General features: G+C 48.4%; 1 protein-coding gene across 1 annotated transcript; it reads right to left on the bottom strand.

The window, feature by feature from the left end:
- Positions 1–1,124: 1,124 nt before the first annotated feature.
- Gdf6 (growth differentiation factor 6) lies at positions 1,125–21,845 on the bottom strand. The gene is made up of 2 exons (XM_005316326.4): positions 20,324–21,845; positions 1,125–5,615 (listed from the first exon to the last, which is right to left on the bottom strand). The coding sequence occupies exons 1-2, from the start codon at positions 20,742–20,744 to the stop codon at positions 4,654–4,656; spliced, it is 1,383 nt and encodes a 460-aa protein (XP_005316383.1). The 5' UTR covers positions 20,745–21,845; the 3' UTR covers positions 1,125–4,653.
- Positions 21,846–22,998: the final 1,153 nt, after the last annotated feature.

Genomic DNA, 22,998 nt, shown 5'->3' with positions numbered 1-22,998 from the left:
ATGAACAAATGAAGAGCAAAATTTATCTTGAGAGGGCATACATACATTAAACTTCAGAGCTTTAAAAGAAAACACAAGGGGCTGGGGTTGTAGCTACTGGTTGAGCACTTGCCTCGAATGAGTGAGGCACTAGGTTTGATCCTTAGCACCACATTAAAAAGAATAAATAAATAAAATAAAGATATTGTGTCCAAATCCAACTAAAAAATATTTTTTTTAAAATAAGCTATTGAATGTTTTGCTTTCATATACTGGATTCTAATATTAAAACAAATTGGCCATAAGTAATGTCTTCAATGCACAAAATTTCTCCTAAGGGACACCAAAAAGTTCACCTTGACAAACATCTCCATTCATCCTTGTATAAGTGCCTAATTCACATACAACTCTCAAAAAGTTGTTTGGCTTGAGTGTTGAATCATCTCCTGTTCTGTTTGGATGTTTTTATATCACTTAGAAGAAATACAAATTCATCAAGATTTTATTATTAAAATGCAAATGTCTCCAAGGCTGAGGGCAGAGAAATAGTTACATATTCAGATAATTCAATCAGATTGTTTCTCCTGAATTAAGAAATAAATGTTCTAACTTTGGAGATGGAAGTATCCATGCAGAAAAAGAAAAATTTCAGGTGGGAGGGAAGGGATTAAGGTGAAGGGCTGGGAGTCCTCAGGGCAGTCAGGAGATTGGGGGACTTGGGTCCCCAGAGTAGAAAAAGTGGTAGAAAAATGCAAAGAATTCTCAACTATTTCAAAAACACCCTCCATAAAGGAGAGAGGAAAGAGCTTCTTTTTGCTTTCCTAGGTAACTGTTTCTTAAACCTGAAATTCAAAATTGCTTCGTTTTTAAAAAAAAGAAAAAAAATCCCATTTGAGCAACTTTTGCAAAATGACCTGGAAACTCAACTAAGAACTGTTTCTCTGGGACAATGTTTCTCAGTTCTAAAAAGACAATTTTCAACCAACCTTTTGAAACATATCCTGTTTGTAAATTAAACATTATTTTGATAACCATGGGACACCCAAGGCAGTTCCTACAAAGTGTAGAGAAACTGCCAAAGCCTAAAAACCAAAAGCTAAGAACTCATGGAGTTGTGCAACCCACACCCACTTTCCAACTACCCATCATTTTATTTTATTTTATTTATTCATTTGTTTGTACCACAGATTGAACTCTGGGGCATTCAACCACTGAGTCTCATCCCCAGCACTTTCTTTATATTTTATTTAGAGATAGGTCTTGCTGAGTTGCTTAGGGCCTTGCTAACTTGCTTAGGGCCTCGCTAAGTTGCTGAGTTTGGCTTTGAACTCACAAATCTCCTACCTTAGGCCCCAAGCCACTGGGATTTTTTTTTTTTAATGCAGGAATTGAACTCAGGGCACCCTACCACTGAGCTTCATCCCTGATCCCTCCAGCTGCCCCTTATCACAGCAGTAACAATTCGAAGGCTGCAGGCAATGTCAGTGGCCCCTGTGGCAGTTCCCCCTTCATCCACCAGTGGTTTATTCCTGGAAATTGTGAATAACAGCAAATTGCTCATGCTGGCACCTAGGATCCAATCAGCAAATAAATGACCTGGGACAAAATTGTGTAGACATTAAATCCTGAGGCTATAGAACTGAGTTTGAATGAGAACTACCACTGCCTGGCTAGATGATCACCAGTAGGTTACTTAAGTTTTCTGCACCTCAGTTTTCTCAACAGTGAAATGGAGTTAAATGAGATAATACATGTACATAACACTCTGCCTGACATGTGGTGAGTTCTCAGACTTGGGCTAGTACAAACATTCCCCAATTTACAGCAAGTACAAACAGAAAAACACCTTCTATCTTCTGCTTGCAGTATGACATACACATAAAGAGTAATCAGTAATTAAAGAAACTTAAGAAGGATGGGGGTGGTATTGCTTATACCTCAAAAGCAGGATGCCCTGGGTTCAAAAAGATACCAGGAAATAATCCAATGCCTATTTGGATTCTCTCGAGATGCTGGAATGAAGCATCGGTTTATGAACATGGTCTAATGAATGACCAGGATTTGGCTTTCACCTGGTGAAGGAACACTTTATTTTCTAAAAATCATTACAGCTGGGCATGGTGGTAAACACCTTTAATCCCAGCAGCACCGGAGACTGAGGCAGAAGGATCACAAGTTCAAAAGCCAGCCTCAGCAACTTAGCAGCTTACCTAGACCGTGTCTCAAAATGAAAAGCTGGGAATGTGACTCAATAGTGAAGCACCCCTGATTTCAATCCCCAGTACCAAAAATAAAAGTAAACAGAGTCATTGCAAAGTTAAGAAGGTAAAGTATAATGATCCAAATTATGAATTTTAAAACAATCAGAGCTTTTTCAAATGTTCAGTCCCCACACTGGAACAAAACACTATGGACAATAATTTCTTGAGAAAATGACTTCTGTAAACAGATGCATATAAACCAGGCTGAGTTATTAAGGGGGAAATGAGTTTAATAATATAGTATTAATCAGATTGTATATCATCCAGGAAAGGTGTACTATAAAAATGTTTTGAATATTAATTGACCTCTGGTAACTTTAGTGTTGTAAATATTTGTATTATAGTGAGGTAGACAGTTTAAAAGAAAACTCTCCATTAGACAGACTTAAAATTTTGTAATAATATTTAAGAAAATGATAACTTTATGAAAGAATGAAATATCTGATTAATGCTTAACTTTGTACAACTCGAATATAAACTTTAAAAATATTAGAAATTATAACATTTGAGTGCATATAACGTTTTGTACATTAAGATGAATTGCATGCTGTCCATTTCCTCTTTGCACTTTCAGTCACCTTAAATAAACAAATATATACAGCCTTATCAGAACAACAGTGCATCCAAAGCAAATGTGCATTTTAAATTATTTCTCCTGGCCAAGTCCTTTTTTTATTTTCTTAGCGTTTTATATTAGCATTTATTATCATTCTCACCCATTCTTGGACAGTTTGTAGTTCTCTGAACCAAATAAGCAACAGGTTTAAATGGGGAGAGAGCAAACCACTTAGGATAACCCCAAACGTTCTTTAATAGTTGGTACAAGTTCCCCCATTTAAACCATTTCATGGTCAAAGATGAGGAGCTCACTCTTCAAAGGGCCTTCTCAGGGGCAGTATTTGAAAATAGTACTGGGCAGGCTGGGGGGAAGTTCACGGTTTTGACTACCTGGGAATGGGTATTTCAGTTTCTCTGTGTGCTCTCTCCTGCTTCCTTCCGGAAGATGAATTCCACCCCTGCCTCCCTCCTTTACAGCCTGTTCCCCAATCTCCCACCCCAAGCTCAATGTAACACTTGGCTCTTTTCACAGTTTCTCATTACTAAGTTTTAAAAACATTGCCTAACTGGTAATTACAATCTAAAACAATTCTTTTGGGGGAGCCCTGGGCGATTGCTGGCTGGTAATCTTTTAGGAATGTCAGAGAGAGGGGAGGGAACATAGATGTTAAGAAACTTCAGAGACAGGGGGTCTCGTCCCCTTTCATCCTTTCCTTCCCTGCTCCAGGCCTGGCCCTTTATCCCATCCTCCTGTGGGGCCAACCATCTCCCCTCCCCATGTAGCCCTTGTACTTCTTGGGTTATTTCCCCCTCCTCTGTGCTTCTTACATTAATAATACAGTTCTCCACCCCTACCTACTTTTTTTTTTTAATTAGGAAATCACCTTCCCCTTAGAAGGAAATGTTTGAATTTCGGTAAATTCTGTTTTAAAGAAATCAATTAGAAACAGACATCACCAAGAGCTTTTGGGTGGGCTACCTCCAGCCTGGGCTAATGGACCTTGGTGTCAGCCCTGTCAGAGGAAGGCCTTGTGGTTTCTCATTATCCTTCAGGGGGTTCCATATGGACTAATTCTTGTCATTCCATCCATACCAGCTCCCTTTTCCCCCCACCAGAAAAAGCAACAGTAAAGACATCCAGTGACCTGAGCCCTCAGGAGTGAGATGGAGGTACCCAATGCCCAGTGCTGGAAGAGGCCAGGGCAGAACTGGTAAATTCATGGGAATATACAAGGGAGTGAAGAAGTCGCTTGGGTCAACCACTCTCAAAGCTCCACTCAAGGCAGAACCCTTTCTGACTTTCTTATTCCATTTGCCAATTCCCTAAAACCTTCTGTTTGGGAGGTCACAAGGCATGGGCTGTGACATGGCTGGAAAGACCCCCACCTTCTTTACAAAAGTAGAAACAACCAAACCAAGATATGTTCAAAGGTGGGTGATTCTTCCTTCCAGTTTCCCTTTTTAAACTATTATTCTTTTCAATCCATGGAGCAATTGAGAAATGGGTATGCATCTCCCCTCCCCCTACCTCCTATCAAAACCTGGGAGAAACACAAGGAAATCCAAAGCCACAATAATAAAGAGAAACAACAACAATAACACAAATAAACTCCTTGGCTTGTTTTTCCAGGGTGGCCAGGCAAGGTGTGAAAATCCATATCTCCCTCTGGGCTGGCAGGTGGAAGTTTCTGGGAAAGCTGTGCTCCCTCCCTTCTCTCTTGCACCCGCTCTCGCTCTCGCGTCCAGGCTGTCCCCCACCCCACCCAGCAGCCTCCTCCAAGGCCAGCTTCCTCCTCCTGCTCTCTGCAGTCAGGCCTCCCCTGCGTCCCGGGCCAAGGCGGCAGGAAAGGCACCGCTACCTGCAGCCGCACGACTCCACTACCATGTCCTCATACTGCTTGTAGACCACATTATTGCCCGCGTCGATGTACAGAATGCTGATGGGAGTCAATTTGGTGGGCACGCAGCAGCTGGGTGGGGTGGAGCCGGGATCCATGGAGTTCATCAGAGTCTGGATGATGGCGTGGTTGGTGGGCTCCAGGTGCGAGCGCAGCGGGAAGTCGCACACGCCCTCGCAATGATAAGCCTCGTACTCTAGGGGCGCGATAATCCAGTCGTCCCAGCCCAGCTCCTTGAAGTTCACGTGCAAGGGCTTCTTACTGCAGCGTAGCCTCGACTTCTTGCCGTGCCGTTTGCCGTGACGGCTGGCGAAGGCCGTGCGCCGCCGCCGCCGACCGGGCGAGGGCAGCCAAGGCCCGGCGTCCGGGGCGCCCGACGGCGGTGGCCACGAGCCCTCGGCGCCCGCGCCGGGACCCGCAGCCTCAGCGGAGCCCAGCTGTTCGCGCATCTCAGCGAACAGGTTCTTGCGCTGGGATCTGGTGAACACCACGAGCAGGGCGCGCTCCTGTGGGGACCGCACCCTCCGGCCGAAGCCCAGACTCCGCAGGTCCGGGGGCGGCGGTTGCTGGGGTCCCCGAGGGCGCGACTCCACCTCCCCGATGTCTGGCTCGCCCCACGCGGCCCGCAGCTCCAAGCACAGCTGCTTCCAAGGCTGGTGGCGCAGGCCCTGCCACACGTCGAAGACCTCCCAGCCGGCCGGGGGCGCCCCCTGCGGGTCTAGGGTCCTCGAGTCCAACAGCAGGGGCGACAGGCAAGGGAAGAGCTGCAAGTGGAGTGGCCCTGAGGGAGGCCCCCAGGGCGCTGCGGGCGCCTGGCGATAGAGCCGCAGCTCTGCGCCCACCAGCTCTTCTTTGTCTGAGAGCGTGGACACATCAAACAAATACTTCTGTCTCCGGAGAGGAGTGTGCGAGAGATCGTCTGCGAGATAAAAAATAATTACAGTCAGTTTCACTTAAGGGGGAGATCAGCCCGGTGCTCCCTGGCCGTCCCCAGGAGGAAGAAGGCGGGGAGAGGGCAGTCCAGCTAAACTGACCCGGGCGGCTCCCCGGTTTCCCGCCCCAACCGTGCACGGCATGGGAAGGGGACACACCAGGACTAGCCCCCTCCTCCTAGTCAGCTTTGAGCTCCCAGGGCAGAAGTCAGTGGCTACTGGCAATCTGGCTGAGGCAGCGGCCTCCCAGGTTTTCTCCCCAAGAGGCTGCGTAACCACTAATGTGCCCTTTGTGGTCGCAAGTCTGGGCTGTGCTTCCTCCCCAGTCCTCCTCTCCCACCGCTGTTCTCCTTGTCATTCATATCTCAAATGTCACCTCCTCCTAGAAGCCATCCCAGACCACCTTAATCTAAAGTAGTTTCTTTTGGTCACTATCCCAGGGCTTGGTTTATTACCTTACGTTTAGCATTATGTAAAATTACCCAGTTTATATTTATTTCTTTGTCTTTCCCAATACCCCTCCTCATTTGGCCAGGCCAAAGGGGTTGCAACCCTCACTTGCATCTTGCTCCACACATCACCTGGACCCCTGGATGACCTAGAGTACACGCTGGTCAGTAGTGTGAAACTTTACAGGGAAAGGTTCTCAAACTGGTTGCTCAATTAGAATCTTCTGGAGAATTTTAAAAGTACCAGTGCTCCACCTTGCTCCAGCTAATTGAACCCCTTATCTAAAGATAGGTCCTGGGAGTGTGGTTCTTGAATGTTTGTTGACAGCTTTTCTTTTCTTTTTAATTTCCAAGGTGATTTAAAGATGCAATCCTAACTGCAGATGCCCCCCCCTCCCCAAGTTCAGGGTCACGTTGCTGCCATCGGGCAGTTTTGCTGAGGCATTTAGGCCCAAAACATTGCAGACAGAGGAAGAGCTGCTTTCTTCTCTTTCTTTCATTTCTTCCTTCCTTCCTTACCAACAAATAAAAGTAGTGAGGCTTTCAAAAATATGGCTGGGGTGGGAGGGAGTAAACCAACATGCACACTAGATATTCATTGAGAAGTACCTTCAGTCAATGAGAAATAGATATACATGGAAGAAGAAAACCTTAACCATGTACAATTACACATACACACACACACACACACACACACACACACACACACACAGAGTGATATCCCCCCCTTCCTTTCCTTACACCCAATATGAATTTTCCTTGGTTTGCAGCTAGACCTGAAGACAATTTGTTGTTGTTATTGTTGTTACAAGTGAGAAAAAGAAATTTGGGACATATAGAGGGCAGCAGGCTTTAAAAATCCAAGGTAAATTTTTCTGAACCAAGACAAAATTGGACTCCTTTTTGACACATTTGTGCATGAAGCCAACCCACTTCAATGTGCAAAGCGGAAAGCTAACCAGATTTTCCTGGGCTGCCTTCCCATAAAATATTTACAACCCAGCAAATACAAAAATCCCCAAAGCCCCTAGCTTTCCCCAGAAGCTAGTAAAGTTTGGGTTGATTTCAATAGTAAAAGTGTCACTGGGTCCTGATCCGACCCTCACTGCCTGTCCAGATGTAGCCCAGGGCCATGGGCTCTGGAGCCTCAGCCACACCCAGTCAGCACTCTGGGCTGACTGCAGGACCCGATGCCCCTCTCTAACACACATGCCCTGACCTGAGACAGAGCTGCGGGAAGGGTAAGAGAGGTGAAAAGGGAAAAGCTGCTAGAGGCAGTTGATTTATGGAAGCCAAGACCTTCAAACCAGCCAGGGTCACATTAACATCAGGGGGAATTCAGCATACTTTCTTCTTAAGAGAAACCTGTGACTGACTATGCTTAGCCATTGCCCAGATTTCTGGATCTATTGCCATAGACTTCACTTCCATACCTCCCCCCTAAACCCACCAGTGAGGGCTGTGATGACAGGGACAACCCTCAGGCATTTGCTGTACAAGTTAAATGTTGTGAGGACTGGCATGATTCTAATTGTTACTTTATTAACTTCAGTTTTATAAGGTATTATGTTGTATAAGGTATTTGTATGGTTCTCATACTACAGATGGGAAAACCAAGTCTTTAAGAAATTAATTATCCAAAGTCAGGATATGGTGATGCTGAGATCCATTTTTCAGTCTATTTAGTTCCAGAGTTGGAATTTTTAGTCCCTAAGCCCCAGTGCCTCATCACTGTAGTCCAGGTATTGGAATCTAGAGGCAGCCAATAGTGGCCAGAGTTTTAGGGAAGGAGAACACAATCCAAACGATATTTGCATTACATGATAGGAACAAACCTGACCTCCCTTAGGAAGTCATTTCCATCTCTGTTTACAAAACTCTTGAGATAGTCTGTCACCAACTGGAGAGCATTGGTCAGAGATAATTTCTCTCCCGTGCAACATGGACAGATCAGCTTGCTTTTATTATCATTTTTTAAAAAGTGTGGGCTGATAAATGGTTAGTGCGTGGTCGAATCAAAACTGAGGCAAGCATCTGTAGCAAAAGGCACTTACTGATTCTACCACCTTGGGATTTCTAATAATCTTTCTAGCAAGACCAGCCCACATTTACCCTTTCAAAGACACTGAGAGGAATGCAAATGGAGCCTTCCACTTCCATCCTGTTCCTGACTCTTCCCATTCCAGTAGCATCCCACACTTCCAGGGACCTCACCTACATGCATGTGGACCCTTAGCCCACAGATCTCTGCATCCCAGCTCAACAGACACACATACACAACAGTGGTATGGTTCTCTCTTGGGAGGATAGACCTGCTAAAGAAGCCCTCCAGGTATTGGAAGTGGTCTCAGGGATATTTGTGCAAGCATTTTGTAGCCCAAGTATCTAGAGATTGGTCTAGAATATTGGCTTTCAAAGCTGCTAATCCTGCAATGGTCCCTACATCTACAACACAATCACAGAGAAACATTAGAAATGCTAATTATCTCAGGCCCCAGAGGTTTGAGGTACATTTCTAATGAGCCCCAAGGTGGTGCTGATTCTGCAGGTCCAGGGAATCCCACTTTGAGAGCCACTAGTGTGGGAGGGTATGTCTCCTAGGCTTCTTAGATTCCCTGCTCTATAGGACACCACATAGGGAGGGGTATCATTGAAGGAAGGGAAAAAAACAAGGTCCTCTAAAGCACTGAGCCAAAAGCAGGGTCTTAAGCTGGTATCACTAGACCTAGTCACTATCTCTCTCAGCTCTTTCCTGGACCCCACAGCCACCTTCATATTTTTAAAATCCTTTCAATCATATCATCTCTCACTAGGTCTCTAGAACCTCTAACCCCTAAACAGAGGGTCCCTGAAGGTGGCTGCTCTACACAGATCCCCTACAGACCACATTCCCCACCTGCCTGAACCTGCTCTGGAGCCATGCATCACAGAAATAGTCCAGAGGAGGCCTTGCCCTGGGGAGTGTATGCATCACCATGCTCTGTAACCTGTAGACACTTTACCTGCAGACCCGGCTTCACAAGGCTGGCCCAGGTACCATGGGTCACCTGTGTGCAGAAACCTGGCCCTTCCCACTGCCTTGCAAAAACTACCTCTCCCACTAAGTCCTATGTAAATGAGGAGTAATGTCATAAAATAACTCCCTTCCCTTAACTAGACTGCACTTTCCTTTTCAAACTCTGTGGCACTTACATCCTGGAAATGAATCCTAAGCTTTGGGCCTTTAAATTGAAAATGATCAGTAGTACATCCTGGGAGTTTTGTATTTTGCTTTTAATTCGAATTGTTACAACAAAGCTCATACCCTCAGTTAACTCAGTGTTTGTTGAGTATTAGACATAGTGACCTTTCAAGTTATAGTTGCTGGATTTATGTATCCTCTCTCCCTGGGAGGTGAGTAGAGACAGGAGGAAGAGAGAAAGAAAAGAAGGAAGAAACAAATCACTGGCATATTTGAATAAAATCCTTCATAACATGGAAAGCAAGTTAGTAAAAGGCTGAGAGCTCCCCACAGATACAGTTCTGGTGTGCATTTAATTTAAAAAAATAATAATTAAATAAACAAAATAGGAGAGAGAGTTTGTTCAGAGGGTACAATGTTTCCAATAGGCAAAATGAATGTAAGTTAAAAATACAAAATTTGGCAGGGCATGGTGGCACAGGTTGTAATCCCAGTAACCCTGGGAGGCTGAGACAGGATGATCATAGCAAGTTCAAGGCCAGCCTCAGCAGGTCTTGCCCTAAACAACTTACAGAGACCTTGTCCCAAAATAAAAATAAATAAAAGGGTGGGGATGTAGTTCAGTGGTAAATCTCCCGTGAGTTCAATCCCCAGTACCAAAAAGAAGGAGGGGGGGTGGTTATAAAGGATTAAAGAAGAAAACATGTGAGGGAACAAAAAAGGAACTAATTACCTACAAGGTAGATACCAATGTGCCCATGTTAACTGAAGAAATTGGCTTAGAAAGGTTAGAGCACCTGTCCATGGTCACAGCATGTGGCTGGAGGAAGCTAGAGAAGCAAACATCAGAGTAGAAAGGAAGATACCCAGAAACCCAGCCCCAGGGCAGCCGGAAGGAGACTGCACAGCACTGCTGAGGTGGCCCCGCCCAAGTGCCTACTGTAGAAGACTGCTCCCTGAGCCAGTCAGTAGTGGGTTTCCAAAAACCTGAAACTTCCTTTGGTTGGAGACTTGGGGACACAAGGGCAGGCACTGCATTTCCCCCAAGACATCAGTGGGATATGTACGCAGCTACTGACCAGATGGCTGGACAGACCCAGCAGACCTAATCAGCCACACAGTCACACCTCCCACCCACATACCCTGAGGCATAAACCCTGTGACTAGGCAACAGCTCAGCCTGAGAAAGCCCAGAACACTCCGGGCTTTCCCACCCGACACACCTAAACTGGGATGGGGGGTTGAGAATAATCACTCATCTTTGCAAAGGAAACCTCAGAGGTCTTAGCTGCTAAGCCTTTCCCCACTCCCTCATTTTAGAGACAGCAGCATCACTGAGCATCATAATAGACACATGCTGGGAGCTTTTTAGGGCATTTTTTACTGAGTCCTTCTTGCAAGCATCAGAGATAGTTCTTGTTTTTAATATATATATTATATATATTTTAATATATCATCAGATTTATTTATATGCAATGCTAACAATCAAACCCAGAGCCTTACACATACTAGGCAAGCACTCTACCACTGAGATACAACCCCAGCCCCTAGAGATCAATCTTACCATTATACTCATTTGTAGATGAGGAAACTGAAGCTCTTAGAGGTATCTCAACCCACCCATTGTCCCCCAACTAGTAAGGGACACTTAGGGGAAGTGCTGAAGTTCCCAATTTCAAACCTGGAACCCCAGTCCTGAGGTCACATCTTTTTACATGGGTCCTGATTGGGCAGTAGAACAGAAGAAAGGGGAAACAGGATGTGTTCATCCTAGATGTAATCAACACTGGGTGGGCTGGGTTTCCCTAGCCTTCTCCCTTTTCTTTAGCAGAAGGAAGACTTTCAAGCTCAGAATTCATGGCCAGGTTTGGAGTCATTTCTCCCCTAGGTATCTCAACTTCAGCACTGCCCTGAGATATTATCAGGTTGGAAAACAAGCCAATGTATGAGATGAGTGAAAATGAACCACCAGTCCCTACCCCTGGAAAGTCAAGACCTCTCAGAGTACTCGGTGCTTCAACTATTTACTGTACACCTGGGATACCATTATTTCCTAGGTATCCCATGAGGATGGACATAGTCCTGAGTCAGGCCCTATTAAGATCTCAGCCTTGTGAAATAATGGCCATTTCCTAAGCATCCTCACCAAATTGGAGAATTTGGGAGCAATCCATACAGTTCACCCTTTCCAGAGTGTTCTTGCTTGACCCAGTACTCTTGCTTGACTTACTAGCCTACTAATTGTAATAGCAAATACCCATATAGCACTATGTGCTGGGCATGATCTAAATTCTTTTAATCTTCAAAATCACCTATAATCTGGCCATGGCACACAGAATATACCAACTGAAATTTCATGCCATACACCATAAAATTGTACAATTGTTGTGTCAATTAAAGTAAAAAAATATTTTTCAAAAACTTGCCTCTGGAAAAAAACGTATTACTATAAACAAAAACATAGGAATCTAAAGAGTAAACTAGCCCAAGATAGTAAGTGGTAGAGCTGGCAGCTTAGCTCCAGTATCTGCCTCTGCTCTCCGTGTCCCAGCCCTTGATGTCTGTGCCTCAGTGTTTTAGCTCTTACATACTTCCCATGCCTGGAAGAAGGAAGGGCTTCTCCCCTGGTCTGCAGAATCACTCATTTCCTAATCAGCAGAATTGAAGAAATTTCACAATAAGACTTTTGAAAAAGAACTTAGAAGGAAAGAATTTTCTCATTTAGAAAATGGTAATTATAATTACAGCTCACGGGGCCACTGGGCAGGGCAAAGGAGATAAGTGTGAGTAATTTCTGGAGAAGTTATACACGTGTTAGTTACTACTGACAATGTGAAATGAGCATAGGAATTGACTAAGTGACAAAAATTTCAATCCTGATCTGTGACCTAGTGACTTGGTGACATTGGTTAGCTAGGTTACATAATCTATCCTAGACTCATATGTCTCCTCTGTAAAGTGGGAGAACCACTGCTCCCTTGCAGGATCATTGAAAAAGTCAGAGTCAAGGCACCCAGGGGTCACAGTTCATGGAACACCCCCAGAAATGCAGCCAAAATTACTATAACTACCCAACATCGTGGTAGGAAGAGGTGGAGCTGTCCTTTTCTTGGTCTCCTTTAGGAGATGTGATTCAGTTCTCTCCACAAGATATCCAGAAGTGAATGGATGTAAGGCACTGCTGGGCATCATGGACAAAGAAGGCAGCAGGTGCTTCCTGTTCCTGCTCTTCCTGCTCAGGGGAGGTCCAGTGAAGGTCAAGGCTCATCTGGATTGCAGCCTTGCTCCTATTATACTGATTCTTCTTAATCCTGTCAGGACATTTCTGACACCGCTGTCCCTTCCACAATGCCAGGTGACCAAGGACCTCTACCCTATCTCATTAAGGATTGGGTCTTTCTGCAAGTTTTCTCCTGGGGTGTGGGGAACAAGGCTGGCCCATGTACTAACTCATAAGACTAGAGGGCAGGGGCAGGGGCAGCCCCGGGTGGCCCTGGACTTCCTCTCTCTTCTCTTGGCAACTTTTCTGGTGCCTGGTCTACAGTCTTTCCTGGGTAGGGAAAGGATGTTCCTCATCCTCACTTGACAAAGGCCACTGACATGTTGGGGCAGCACGTGTAGAAATGAATGACCCTTTGGCTGCAGCACGCTGTGGTGAGATTGGAACCTGCTGCTTGTCAGCTAGGGAGATTGTCTTGGTGGGTCTGTACTCCTTCACCGCCACACACTCACTGGCCCAGCTTTTCTCCAGGTCTCGGGCTTTCTCGGTGCCTTCCCCAAATACTTGGCCTGCATTCCATTCCTCAGCTTCTTCTGTCTTTCCAAAGACCAGAAAGGCTCAAGGCGTGTCCTCTTCCACTGAATTTCTGCTTTTCCCATCTTCTAGCCCTGGCTTGGTAGATCTGCACCCTACACACCATGAGCCTGGGCTTTGTAGACCCCGTGGGCTAAGCGGTTCTGGTAGTCTGGGTCCCATGGAGAAATTCCATCAAGGTAGGATCATCTTGAGGCAAACATGTGAAACTTGGGTGGAAAGAAGGGAAAGAGCACCTTGGCTCCCAAACAAAAGAAAACACAACTGCACGCGTTCGCTGCGGAGCCCTAGCAAGCTTTCCAAGGAGGCAACTCCAACTCCACTGGCAAGCTTTCCAAGGAGGCAACTCCAACCCCACTGATTTTTGGCGGACGTCAAGGGCCAGGGACAGACCTTTTCCCTGAGCACAGAATACAACCAGCACCTTTTGTCGCTAGTTCTATGAACTTTGCCGGTGAAAATTTTCTGGGCTCTCGCTCTCTTGGTGGGCGGTGGCGGAAGAACCAGAGAAGAAGAGCCAAGATCGAAGACACTGCCCCAGGCATCTGTCGTCTCATCGCGGTCAAACCCTGGGCTCTGGACTATTGCGGCTCAAATATTCGTTTGATAACACAGCAAATCAAAATCAATCAGAAGCTCGTCCCCCAACCCTCCCTCACACCTTGCTGCCTCATGCAAGCAGCCTGCTCCGTCCAGGAGTTTCCGCAGGTCGCCGCCCCTGGATAAGGTGCTGGGCCCGATCAAGGTGATTTGCTAGGGTGAACTTCCTTGAAGGGTCCACAAGTAGCCAAGGGGAGCAACACCGGCACTGTAAGAATGGCTCTGGGGGCGGAGGTTTTCTCAGTCCAATAGCCGCCTTCGGAGCTGGAACACGACCCGGTCGCTTGGTTTGCAGACTTCAGATAAAAAGTAAAAGATGCCCTCCCCAACCAGCACCGAGGTTGCAGATAGAGGGAGGGGTTCACCCTGGCATGCAGTCGTGGGCAGACTGTCGGGCTTTCAGCGCTTTGTGGTTCTGCGCAGGAGAAACTGCAGTGATGTGTTCTTTAAGGTGCTGAACTGGGTCCAGACTCAGAAGAAAAGAATCGTGGCAAGCCCGCGTGAGAGGTGGATCTTGGTCTGACTTCCGAAACAACGAAACAAAGTGGCAAAATGAGATTCTTGCTGTTAACTGTAGGCGGGAGCCTCGAATTTTTTTTCAATTTCTCTCCCGAAGGAGCTTCCAAGCGGAAGTCGGGAAGGGTCTCTTTGCCTGGAAGGGGCTCTTTGCCTGGAAGCCAGGTTTGCAACGCAGGCGCACCGATTTCCCTAGTCTCCTATGCTGTTTTGGGATGACCCCACCCCACCCCGAAGCCAACCCTCGGCTCTTCTGCTCAAACTCAGCACCAACTTGTGCCAGAGGCCAGCCCCTCTCGTCACTTGCACGCCCATTATCTGGTCCTTAAACCAGGCCCCGCCCCCAGGCTCCCCGGCCACTGGCTGAGCAGCGCGCGCTCCTCCAGAAATGGTCGCGGCCCGCAAGCGGCGGGTCTGCTCCAAGATCCTGCAGCTCTTCACTCCAAATGTACCTATCCGTCGGCCTCCAGCAGTGCGTGCCAACAGACAGTCCTAGAAGATAGAGGACGGCAACCTTGGCACCGTTCACCCACAAGGACCTGCTTAATTAATTCCAATGAACAGGAGATACTATTTAACAGACTTTAAGCTTAAAAATAAACAGGACGTGGGGAGAGAGTGGGAGAATGCCACGCAGTGGGTGAAATGGATACACATTTCAGCTTCCCACACCCCAAGGGTTCGGTTCAATTCTGTCCTCTCATCTAAAGAAATCATTGTTGGATCCAGATTACTCAATACTCGAAGGATTATCGAACTAATTAATGCCTTTCACTTTAGCTGAAAGCCACCAGGAGTTATTGTTGATTTGCCCTGGGTAGTTCGAAGCATTCAGCAGTCCTGGCAGGAAGCAAAAGTTCGGCTTCTACCCTATTTCTAACATACTCCCTGCCCCCAACCTCTCCATTCCGTTCCCTCCCCACCACCTCCCCCAGGAAGATGCACCACCATTGGTGAGGTATGCATGCTGGTATCCCCAGGACTCCTGCTAGGAAAAACAGGAGTTTTTTATATACGTGGGCCTCCATCAATGCAGCACCCCGCATTCCCAGAGGATCCAGGCGGCATGCGTCTTCTGTGACCAGAAAGGAGAGTTTTCATGTCCCGAATCTGTTGGGTGGGGGGTGGGGGGGTAGTTGTCACAAGGCCTGCCGTAGGATGTGGCTTGGGTGGATTTTAATTATTTTCTCTCAATGTACAGAAATGTTGATCCCCTCCCCCACCAGCAACTCCACTGCACAAACTCCCAGAGGCCTGACAGCCTCCACAGTTGAGGAAAACACACAATGTCCTCCTCAGATTAGCCTCTCTGGCTCACCAAGAATGCCGGTGCAACCTGCTTTCTCCCTGCAGAAGACACTAGGTGTTTTTAGCTTCTTGATTGTCCTTGTAAGGAGTCTCTTATGGCCTTATGGATGGGGATGACAATAACTGATACAAATAAGGCCATGGGCAAGGAGTTGGTTTGTGGCCTTTAAGGTAGAATCATTCTATCTGGAACAGAACAAACTTCTAGTTTAAGGCTTCCTCCCTTTCCCCCTAGGGCTTTCCCCAGAACCCTGTGGTTCACCGGCGGGAGGAGCGTCTTGAACCTGGACTTCCTTACAGACTCCGCACTGGGGATCCTGCCCGCGCGCTCTCACACGCACACACTTGAACACTTAGCAAGACTTTCCCAAGGTTGTTCCCTCTTTCCGGGGAAATAAAGCCTAGATTGGAACCTTCTGCCGGCTTCCTCACTTAGCCGTCTGGTCTGAATTAGTGTTTTTATAAGGGACTCAAACAAATCGAATACAAGGTCACCAAATAATTAACAGTTGCGAATTCCCTCCGTCCCCATTAAAATACTTCCTTGCTTATATTTCATGTTCCGTTTGCCAACGACAACAGGGTCCCGACAAAAGCGCTTCGACGTTGATTACACCATTCTGCGGCCCAGGTCCACCCAGAAACCCGCTGTTTTGCATAAACATGATGTACTAGACGAACTTCAGTCGTGGAGGGAACTATGTGTCTTTGAATGTCCTCGGGGCAGAAGGCCTATCCTCAGCATTGTCCTGCCCTACCCCCTGATAATCACGATCCACGGGGTAACTGGAAAAGTCAACATGCAATTAGCAGCAGAATCTCCGGAGAGTCGTTTCTAGGTGTCAATTTCCTCAAGGATGTTCCGACTTCGTTTTGGTTTTTATCTATTCCTCACTGGCTCCTTTTTAAGACCATTGTTGTAAAAACAACAACAAAAATTTAAATTAAAGAGTATTCTCATTTCAAAGCCATCTGGAAATCTAACTCAGCAATACTTTTTATATTCATTTTGTTTCCTTCATCCTTGAGAGTTTTTTTTTCTTATATGGTGCTTATATAAGCTTGCAGTTCTAAGTCTCTCTCTCTCTCTCTCTCTCTCTCTCTCTCTCTCTCTCTCTCTCTCCATCCCTCAGCCCAGCTGAATTCTTTCATAGAAGTTCTAATTGTCTGTTTTTCCCAGGCCCCAGGATTGGGAGCCTGGGGCTCCAGTACTAATGTCGTTTTTAATGAGTGATTTCATGAGCTAACTGTAATTTTGCTATATCCAATTGATCCATTCTGATCCTTTGCCTGCACTGATACACATACAGGCACATGCTTTCTCATCTTTAAGAATCCAAACTCACGTTTAAAGCACAATAAAGGCATTTTAAAAAGATCAGGGATCTAATGAGTTTTGTGCCTCTGTTAAAATAAATATAAGAAGAAGCCAGGTACAACACAAATTCAGACCTTTAAATTTAATGTTGCATGAGAACTCCTAATTAGTTTTTTAAAGACTAGAGTGGAATATTAGGCCACAAAGAAAATCTCATTTTTTAACTTCTTCTTGCCACCATCCTTTAAAAAATCCTCTTTCCCCTTACCTAGCCATATAGTGCCCTGTTTTGTATTCAGAGTTTAGTACCTTATATGAATTTTCTCCTCTCACTAGCTAGCTGAGTGACCTTGATCAACTTACTTAACATCTCTGCCTTAATTCATCTGTAAAACAGGGAAGTATCAGGTGAGAATTAAATGTAATAATTCATACAATAGATTTTAGCAGAGTACTTGCCCCACAGCAACAGTTCAGTAAATCTTGATCGTCATTATTATCCTTAGATGTTTAAAGAGCAAACCAAAAGGAAGAACTTTTTTTTTTTTTAATCTTGTAATAAGGTCTCCTCATGGAGGTTGAAAGAGGTAGCAGCAGGTGGAATAGTACAGTGACATCTCAGTTGAGCTAGAGCACTTTTCACTCATTGAGGACAGAGTTAATCTCTTCCATTCTCAACCTCAGGCTTCAGGTATAACTTAGGTTCCCAGGTTAGGAAGGCTTTTGACAAATACTGTGAGTCACTCATGCCTCTTAAACCGGCTTTGGGGCTCCTTCCCTTTCCTTTGCTCCTCCCCTTGGGGGACCCTTGCTCCTCAGAGCCAAGCCTGCCACACTCTTCAGCGATTTAAACATCCCTGAGGCAACACAACTGACCCAGTACTAGGCTGGCCCCTGCTCTTTCCTCCTTGCCCTGCCATCCTTAGGTTGGGGGAGGGGTTGTTGCAGGGTTTGGCGCGTTTAAGAACCCCCGCGTGAGACCGGCGGAAGTCCTCGCCAGGAGCCAGGGATGCGCGGCTAGCGGGTCCCTTCCATCACGGGAGACTAGACACCGTTTGATATGTTATGACATGCACCCTCAATTAGATCGCTGAGTTGAAACACTCCAATCAGGGGCCCGATGCTAAGCAAGCCCCGGAAGGTCCAGCCCGAGGTCACCGCCGGTGACACATCAAATCAAAATCAGTGAGAGGGAAAGTGAGGCTTTTCCTTTATCAAGCTAGGGCTGCAGCTAGCAATGTACCCCCTCCTCTGCGCTCCCCTCCGGCCCGCAGCTCCGCACTCCTTCGCGAGGCATGCGACAATCCGCACCGCCTTCCTAGAGAACTAGCTGTGGTTCTTCACGTTTTCTGGGAACTGGGGAGTGGAGGGGACTCAGTCTTTGAAGTTGCGGTTTCAGGAATCAGGCTGCATCTCCCACCCAGGGCAGACCTCTGGCAGCCCCAGCCCTTGATGGTTTTCTGGGGTTGAGGCTGGACGGACGTCTGGGGTTCTGTCCGACTGGCCTAGAGACCTTGGCTCGGGAACAGAAGCCCCCCCCCCAACCCAGGCGCGAAACCAATCCTGTCCTCTACCTCCCGCGCCCGGTGGCTCACAGAGCGGTGCCCCAGGGTCTGGGATCAGGGAGGCTGCAGGGCAAGATATGGTGAAGAGAGTTCATATCTACAAGGGACACCTCTTCCCCCTTGCCTGAATTCAGAAGTTCTCCATAGGCAGGGTCCCTTGGTCTAATGCCAAACTCACAGGACACAGCCAGCCAGTCAGGGGTGCGTGCTTGGGGGGTGGGGAGGAGCAAAGATTCTTGCCACTTCCCGGGAAAAGAAAAAGAGCGCCCAACTGCCGGCCAGCCTAGGCCTCCAGGATTTCTTTCCCTTAGGGAAGGCCTCTTTAGTTTTCTTTTAGCTTTCTTGGCCTCTCCTTTGGCAAGGTAGAAAAAGCGGAAAGTTAGAGGACTTGGAGGTAGGGTGGCAGGGGGATGCAGACAAGCAGTACCCGGGCAGGGGACCTAGTTTCAGCACTAAGAAGAAGCCACGTGCCTTTGCAAAAGTGACTTTCGTAAACCTAAAATCGTCATAAAATACATGGCGTTAATTTGCCGTCAGGACCTTTCAGCAGCTCATAATCCCGCTGACTCTGGGCTACAGCCGCGCACGCGGCGTGGGCAGGACCTCCGTGCGCAAGGAACGCAACTGCAAGGTAGAAGTTAAGGGCTCAAGACGCTGTAGGACTGAGAGCCGTTAGCTAGCTTTGAAAAGCTTTAAGAACGCGCGAGCACTCAAGCAGCCATAACTGAGGTAGTTGAACAGGCTATTCTGCAGGAAGCCCAGGGCTCTCTGGGTTCCTGGGCAGTCCCACTTTCATCCACCTGGAAGCGGAACCCTTAGCGAAATTAAGTCTGGGGAATGGATAGCTATAGCTACCTAAATCTCTTCTCATTTCTTGCTTCTCCTTGCTCTTCTCTTTTCCCTTCCTTTCCTTTTCCTCCCTTCCTTTCTTGTCTCTCTAAGCATTATTGTCTCTCCTTGTTAGGAGCGGTGGAATTTCCCCCAGTTTGTGATGGGGAGTGGGCCACGAGGTTTCCTCGAAAGCACTGACACGCTGAGGACCTGCGATGGTGGCAAGAAGTGGGTTGCAAGAATTTTCTCAGGCTCCCACTTGTGCACCCGATTTGGCAGAGGCGAAGTGGGGCGGGGGCCCTAGATGCGCAGAGAGAGGAGCTTAGAAGTGTACCCACGTGCATTAAATAGCAACAACTCCCTAAGCTTAGTGGACCCTGCCCCCAGCCTGCCCTTCCACTTGCTGCTACTACCTTTGCAGAAACCAGAGGCTCAGAGCCTCTGGGTGCTTGACGCTGGAGGGAGAAAAATGGTAGAAGCCTCTGGGCATGCGACTGGCTGAACACCAGCTGATGATTCCCACACTGGGACGCGCGGAAAACCCACGCGGCGTCTGCACCACGGCACAGCCGGACACAGCTAACTGACTGGCTCCCTCGACGGTTGGACTAGCTGGGGCCGGCTTTTCCCGGAGCGACTAGAGCTTTGAGCTTTCCATTGCTCACTCGTTCCCTGGGGCCTGCCTGGTCGGTCCCAGTAGTCCAGGCCTAGGGCTGCGCGTCCTACACAACCCGAGACTCGAGGTACAGAGTCCATCATTCCTCGCCCTGACCCTTCTCCATCCCTGGTTGTCTGCCTACCACTTCCCTTCCTTTATGCGCCCTCCACTAGCCACCAGATGAGCGGCCACCACGATGCTTTCTGCAAAAGACGGGGAAGGAAGGAAAGAAAGAAAGAAGGACGGAAGGGAATATTGTGAACTGGAGCAAAATCTGCAGCCGCATTCAGAAACTTACTCGGGCTTTAGAAAAACAATTTAGAAAAGAAAAGAAAGGGGGAGGTGTCCTGAGCGAGAAGGGAATTCATAAATGTAGCTTCCTGCCAGAGCTGGAGCCGCACTCTGGCTGCGGAGCTACAGCCGGAGAGGACTTGGGCGTCTTCTTTGCCACTTACCTAGTCCTCTGTCTACAAAGCTAGTGATCGTATTAGCCGACTTGGAAGACTGGAAAAAGCTGGCATTGATGCCCAGCTTCTCTGCAATGGAATAAGTCCTGTAGATTGACAGCATGTACTCATGGGGCACCACGCGCGGACCTCGGCCGGGCTGCTCCTGCGCCGGGGTCTGCTGAGACGATTGCCGCTGGGGCTCGTCCTGCGGCTGCGACTGGGGCTCCTGGAGCTCCTGGGGCGTCCGACCCGCGGCATTCTCTCTCGGCACCCGCGGCATCTTTCCTTCCTTGCGGCTCCTTATGCCCTTGGTGGAGTCCAACTCAGCGGAGGACGAGGAGGAGATGGAAGCTTGCTGGAAACCGGGCAAATCCCACAGGAAACTGATGAGGAAAACGGCCCAGAGCAGGACCCTGGGAGTATCCATGGCGAGAAAGTGGCCGTGTTTCCCCAAGAGGCGGCGGCGACGGCGCTGGGCGCGAAGGGCACGGAGTGGCTGGACAGCGGCTGGGGCCCGGCTCCTCGGGCAGATTCCGAGTGCGAAGAGCCGGGTCCCAAGCACACAAACCCGGGCCTGCCACGCCCCCTCCCGCCCCTCGCCGGGAGGGGAGGGGAGACCGGGCAGTGCAGGGGAGGGGAGGGTGGGAGGAGAGGCCGGGTGGTGCGGGCAGGAGGTGTGGGGGAGAGGGGCCGCGGTGTGCCGGTGTAGCAGGAAGACGCAGCGCCCCCGCGGGACGCGTGCGGGATGGCCGGGAGGAGGTCGCAGAGCCGGTCGTAGGCAATGGCTTGGGGAGGGCGGGCCGCCGTCCCGCGGTTGGGGAGCGTGGGCCTGCCCTCAGCCACAGTGTACCTCTAGCACTCTCTGAGGAGCGGTCGCCCCGCAGCGCCTCGCGGGCTCTAGGTCCTCGCCAGTCGCTGCACTGAGAGGCCCGGAACCAGGAAGGCGACAGAGGCGGCGGCGCCCCCGAGAGACAGCTGGGATCTGGCGCCCCTGCCGATGGCTGCTGCGCTGGCTCCGGGCGGTGGTACCTTCTCTCCTCGGCCCCAACCGCCAGGCGGGTCCTTGGCTGCCCTCAGGGACCAGCCCAGAGCCTGAGAAGCCTCGCGGTGGGCCCGACGCAGGGCCCAGCACCGGACAGTCCCATTCTCTCCGTGGGGTACCGCTCTCCACAAAGACAGGCGACTATTCCCAACCCTCGAGGTCAGGCAAAGGCCACGAGTCTTTAGAGTTTGGATCGATGCTAAAAGCTGCTGCGCTCCCCTGCAGGCCCCAGCCTCTCCTGTCGCAGTCCCCAACTTCTCCTGACGCTGGCTTTAGCCGCTGAGTTTCTTCGTCGCCGGCTCCTGGGCTCCTGTTGCCTCCTGCGGCCTGCCCCCCACCTCAAGTGCAACCCCATTTTCCTTCTCTTCGGTCCTTCTGGTCTTCAAGACTTCCTCCTTCCCCAAGTTCCTTCTGCATTCCAATCTTTCTTTCCCCAGCCTGCTTTTCTTCTCGCACTGCCCTCCCATCTCTCTCTGTCTTCCCGGCTTCCCCACTCCCCTTCCAGCGGACCCCTCCCTTTGCAGCTCTACCCCAATCTGTTTCTCTTCAGCCCAGCCTCGCCCCATCACGAGTTTCCTTTATCTGTCCCCAGATTCCCCGTGCCTGTCTTCCCCGCCCACTGCCTCGCTCCTTCCTGGGCCTGAACGCTGGAAGGCTGGCGGCGGAGTGCTGCTCCTCGCTCCCACAGTGCTCTGTGCCCTGGACTGCTATAGAAGTTTCCTTGCACGGTTATTGGGTACTCAAGCACAGATCACAATATGTTCCCCTTTAATCGTACCAATACTCTGAGATTGGCGTGACTATTTTCACTTTCCAGAATGAGAAAAATCAGACTGAAAGAGGTTAAGTGACTTTTCCAGGGTCACTCAGCCAGGAGGTATGCAGCCAAGGACAGAACCCTGCGCTTGGCCCCTCAGCTCAGTGTCTTCTCCCTCCAGCAATCATACCTACTCCAACATCACCATTTCATTTCTTGCTTTTTTCTTCTTGTTGTTCTTGTGGCATCTCAGGTAGTATCCTTCTCCCTCACACTGTTTTATTTATTTTTTGAGGTATTTCCTCTCTCTACTCTCCTCCCTCTCACTTTCTTTCCCTTTCTATTTTTTGCTATTTCATCTCCTCTTTGTTCCTTACTAGAACTTTTTGCCTGACAGCCTGCAGCGGGAGAGAGCTTTGCTTCTCTTCTGGTTCTACACTGTTAATTTCCTTAAAGTTTGGGCCATGTCTTCCATCCTGGATGGCCACTGTCCTCCCCAGGAAATGGCAAACACCCACAGAAGACATGTGCATCACTCATGATTCTGAGACCCTTACATTTAATCTTCACAAAAATCCTGATAGGTGCTGTATTATCCCTGCATAGCAGGCAAGGAAACTGAGGCCCAGTCTCACTGCTCCAGAGTCTGAACTCTTAACCCCTGGGCTATGGAGCTTCACTGCCCTCCTTTTGATCTCCTGGATACTTCTGGCTCTATCCCAACCCTACCTATGTAGTTTAAAGATTTTTTTCCACTACAACAGAAAAAAATATTTTGTCTTTATAGGTCCCCTTCCACACTTCATTTTTGGTGCATACGTCCTTTTCATATTATTGCCACAAGGATAGATGCCATGTCGGATTCTTCCTTTGTTCCTTTTA

The sequence above is a fragment of the Ictidomys tridecemlineatus genome, chromosome 7, assembly GCF_052094955.1.
Source record: "Ictidomys tridecemlineatus isolate mIctTri1 chromosome 7, mIctTri1.hap1, whole genome shotgun sequence".
NCBI classification, from domain to species: Eukaryota; Metazoa; Chordata; class Mammalia; order Rodentia; family Sciuridae; genus Ictidomys; species Ictidomys tridecemlineatus.
This window is presented reverse-complemented; position numbering and strand designations above follow the sequence as displayed.

Coding starts and splice junctions, on each gene's coding strand:
- Gdf6 (XM_005316326.4), bottom strand. CDS start 20,744: ATGGATACTCCCAGGGTCCTGCTCTGGGCCGTTTTCCTCATCAGTTTC. Junction 5,616..20,323: donor CTTTGTAGACAGAGGACTAG/GTAAGTGGCAAA, acceptor TTTATCTCGCAG/ACGATCTCTCGCACACTCCT.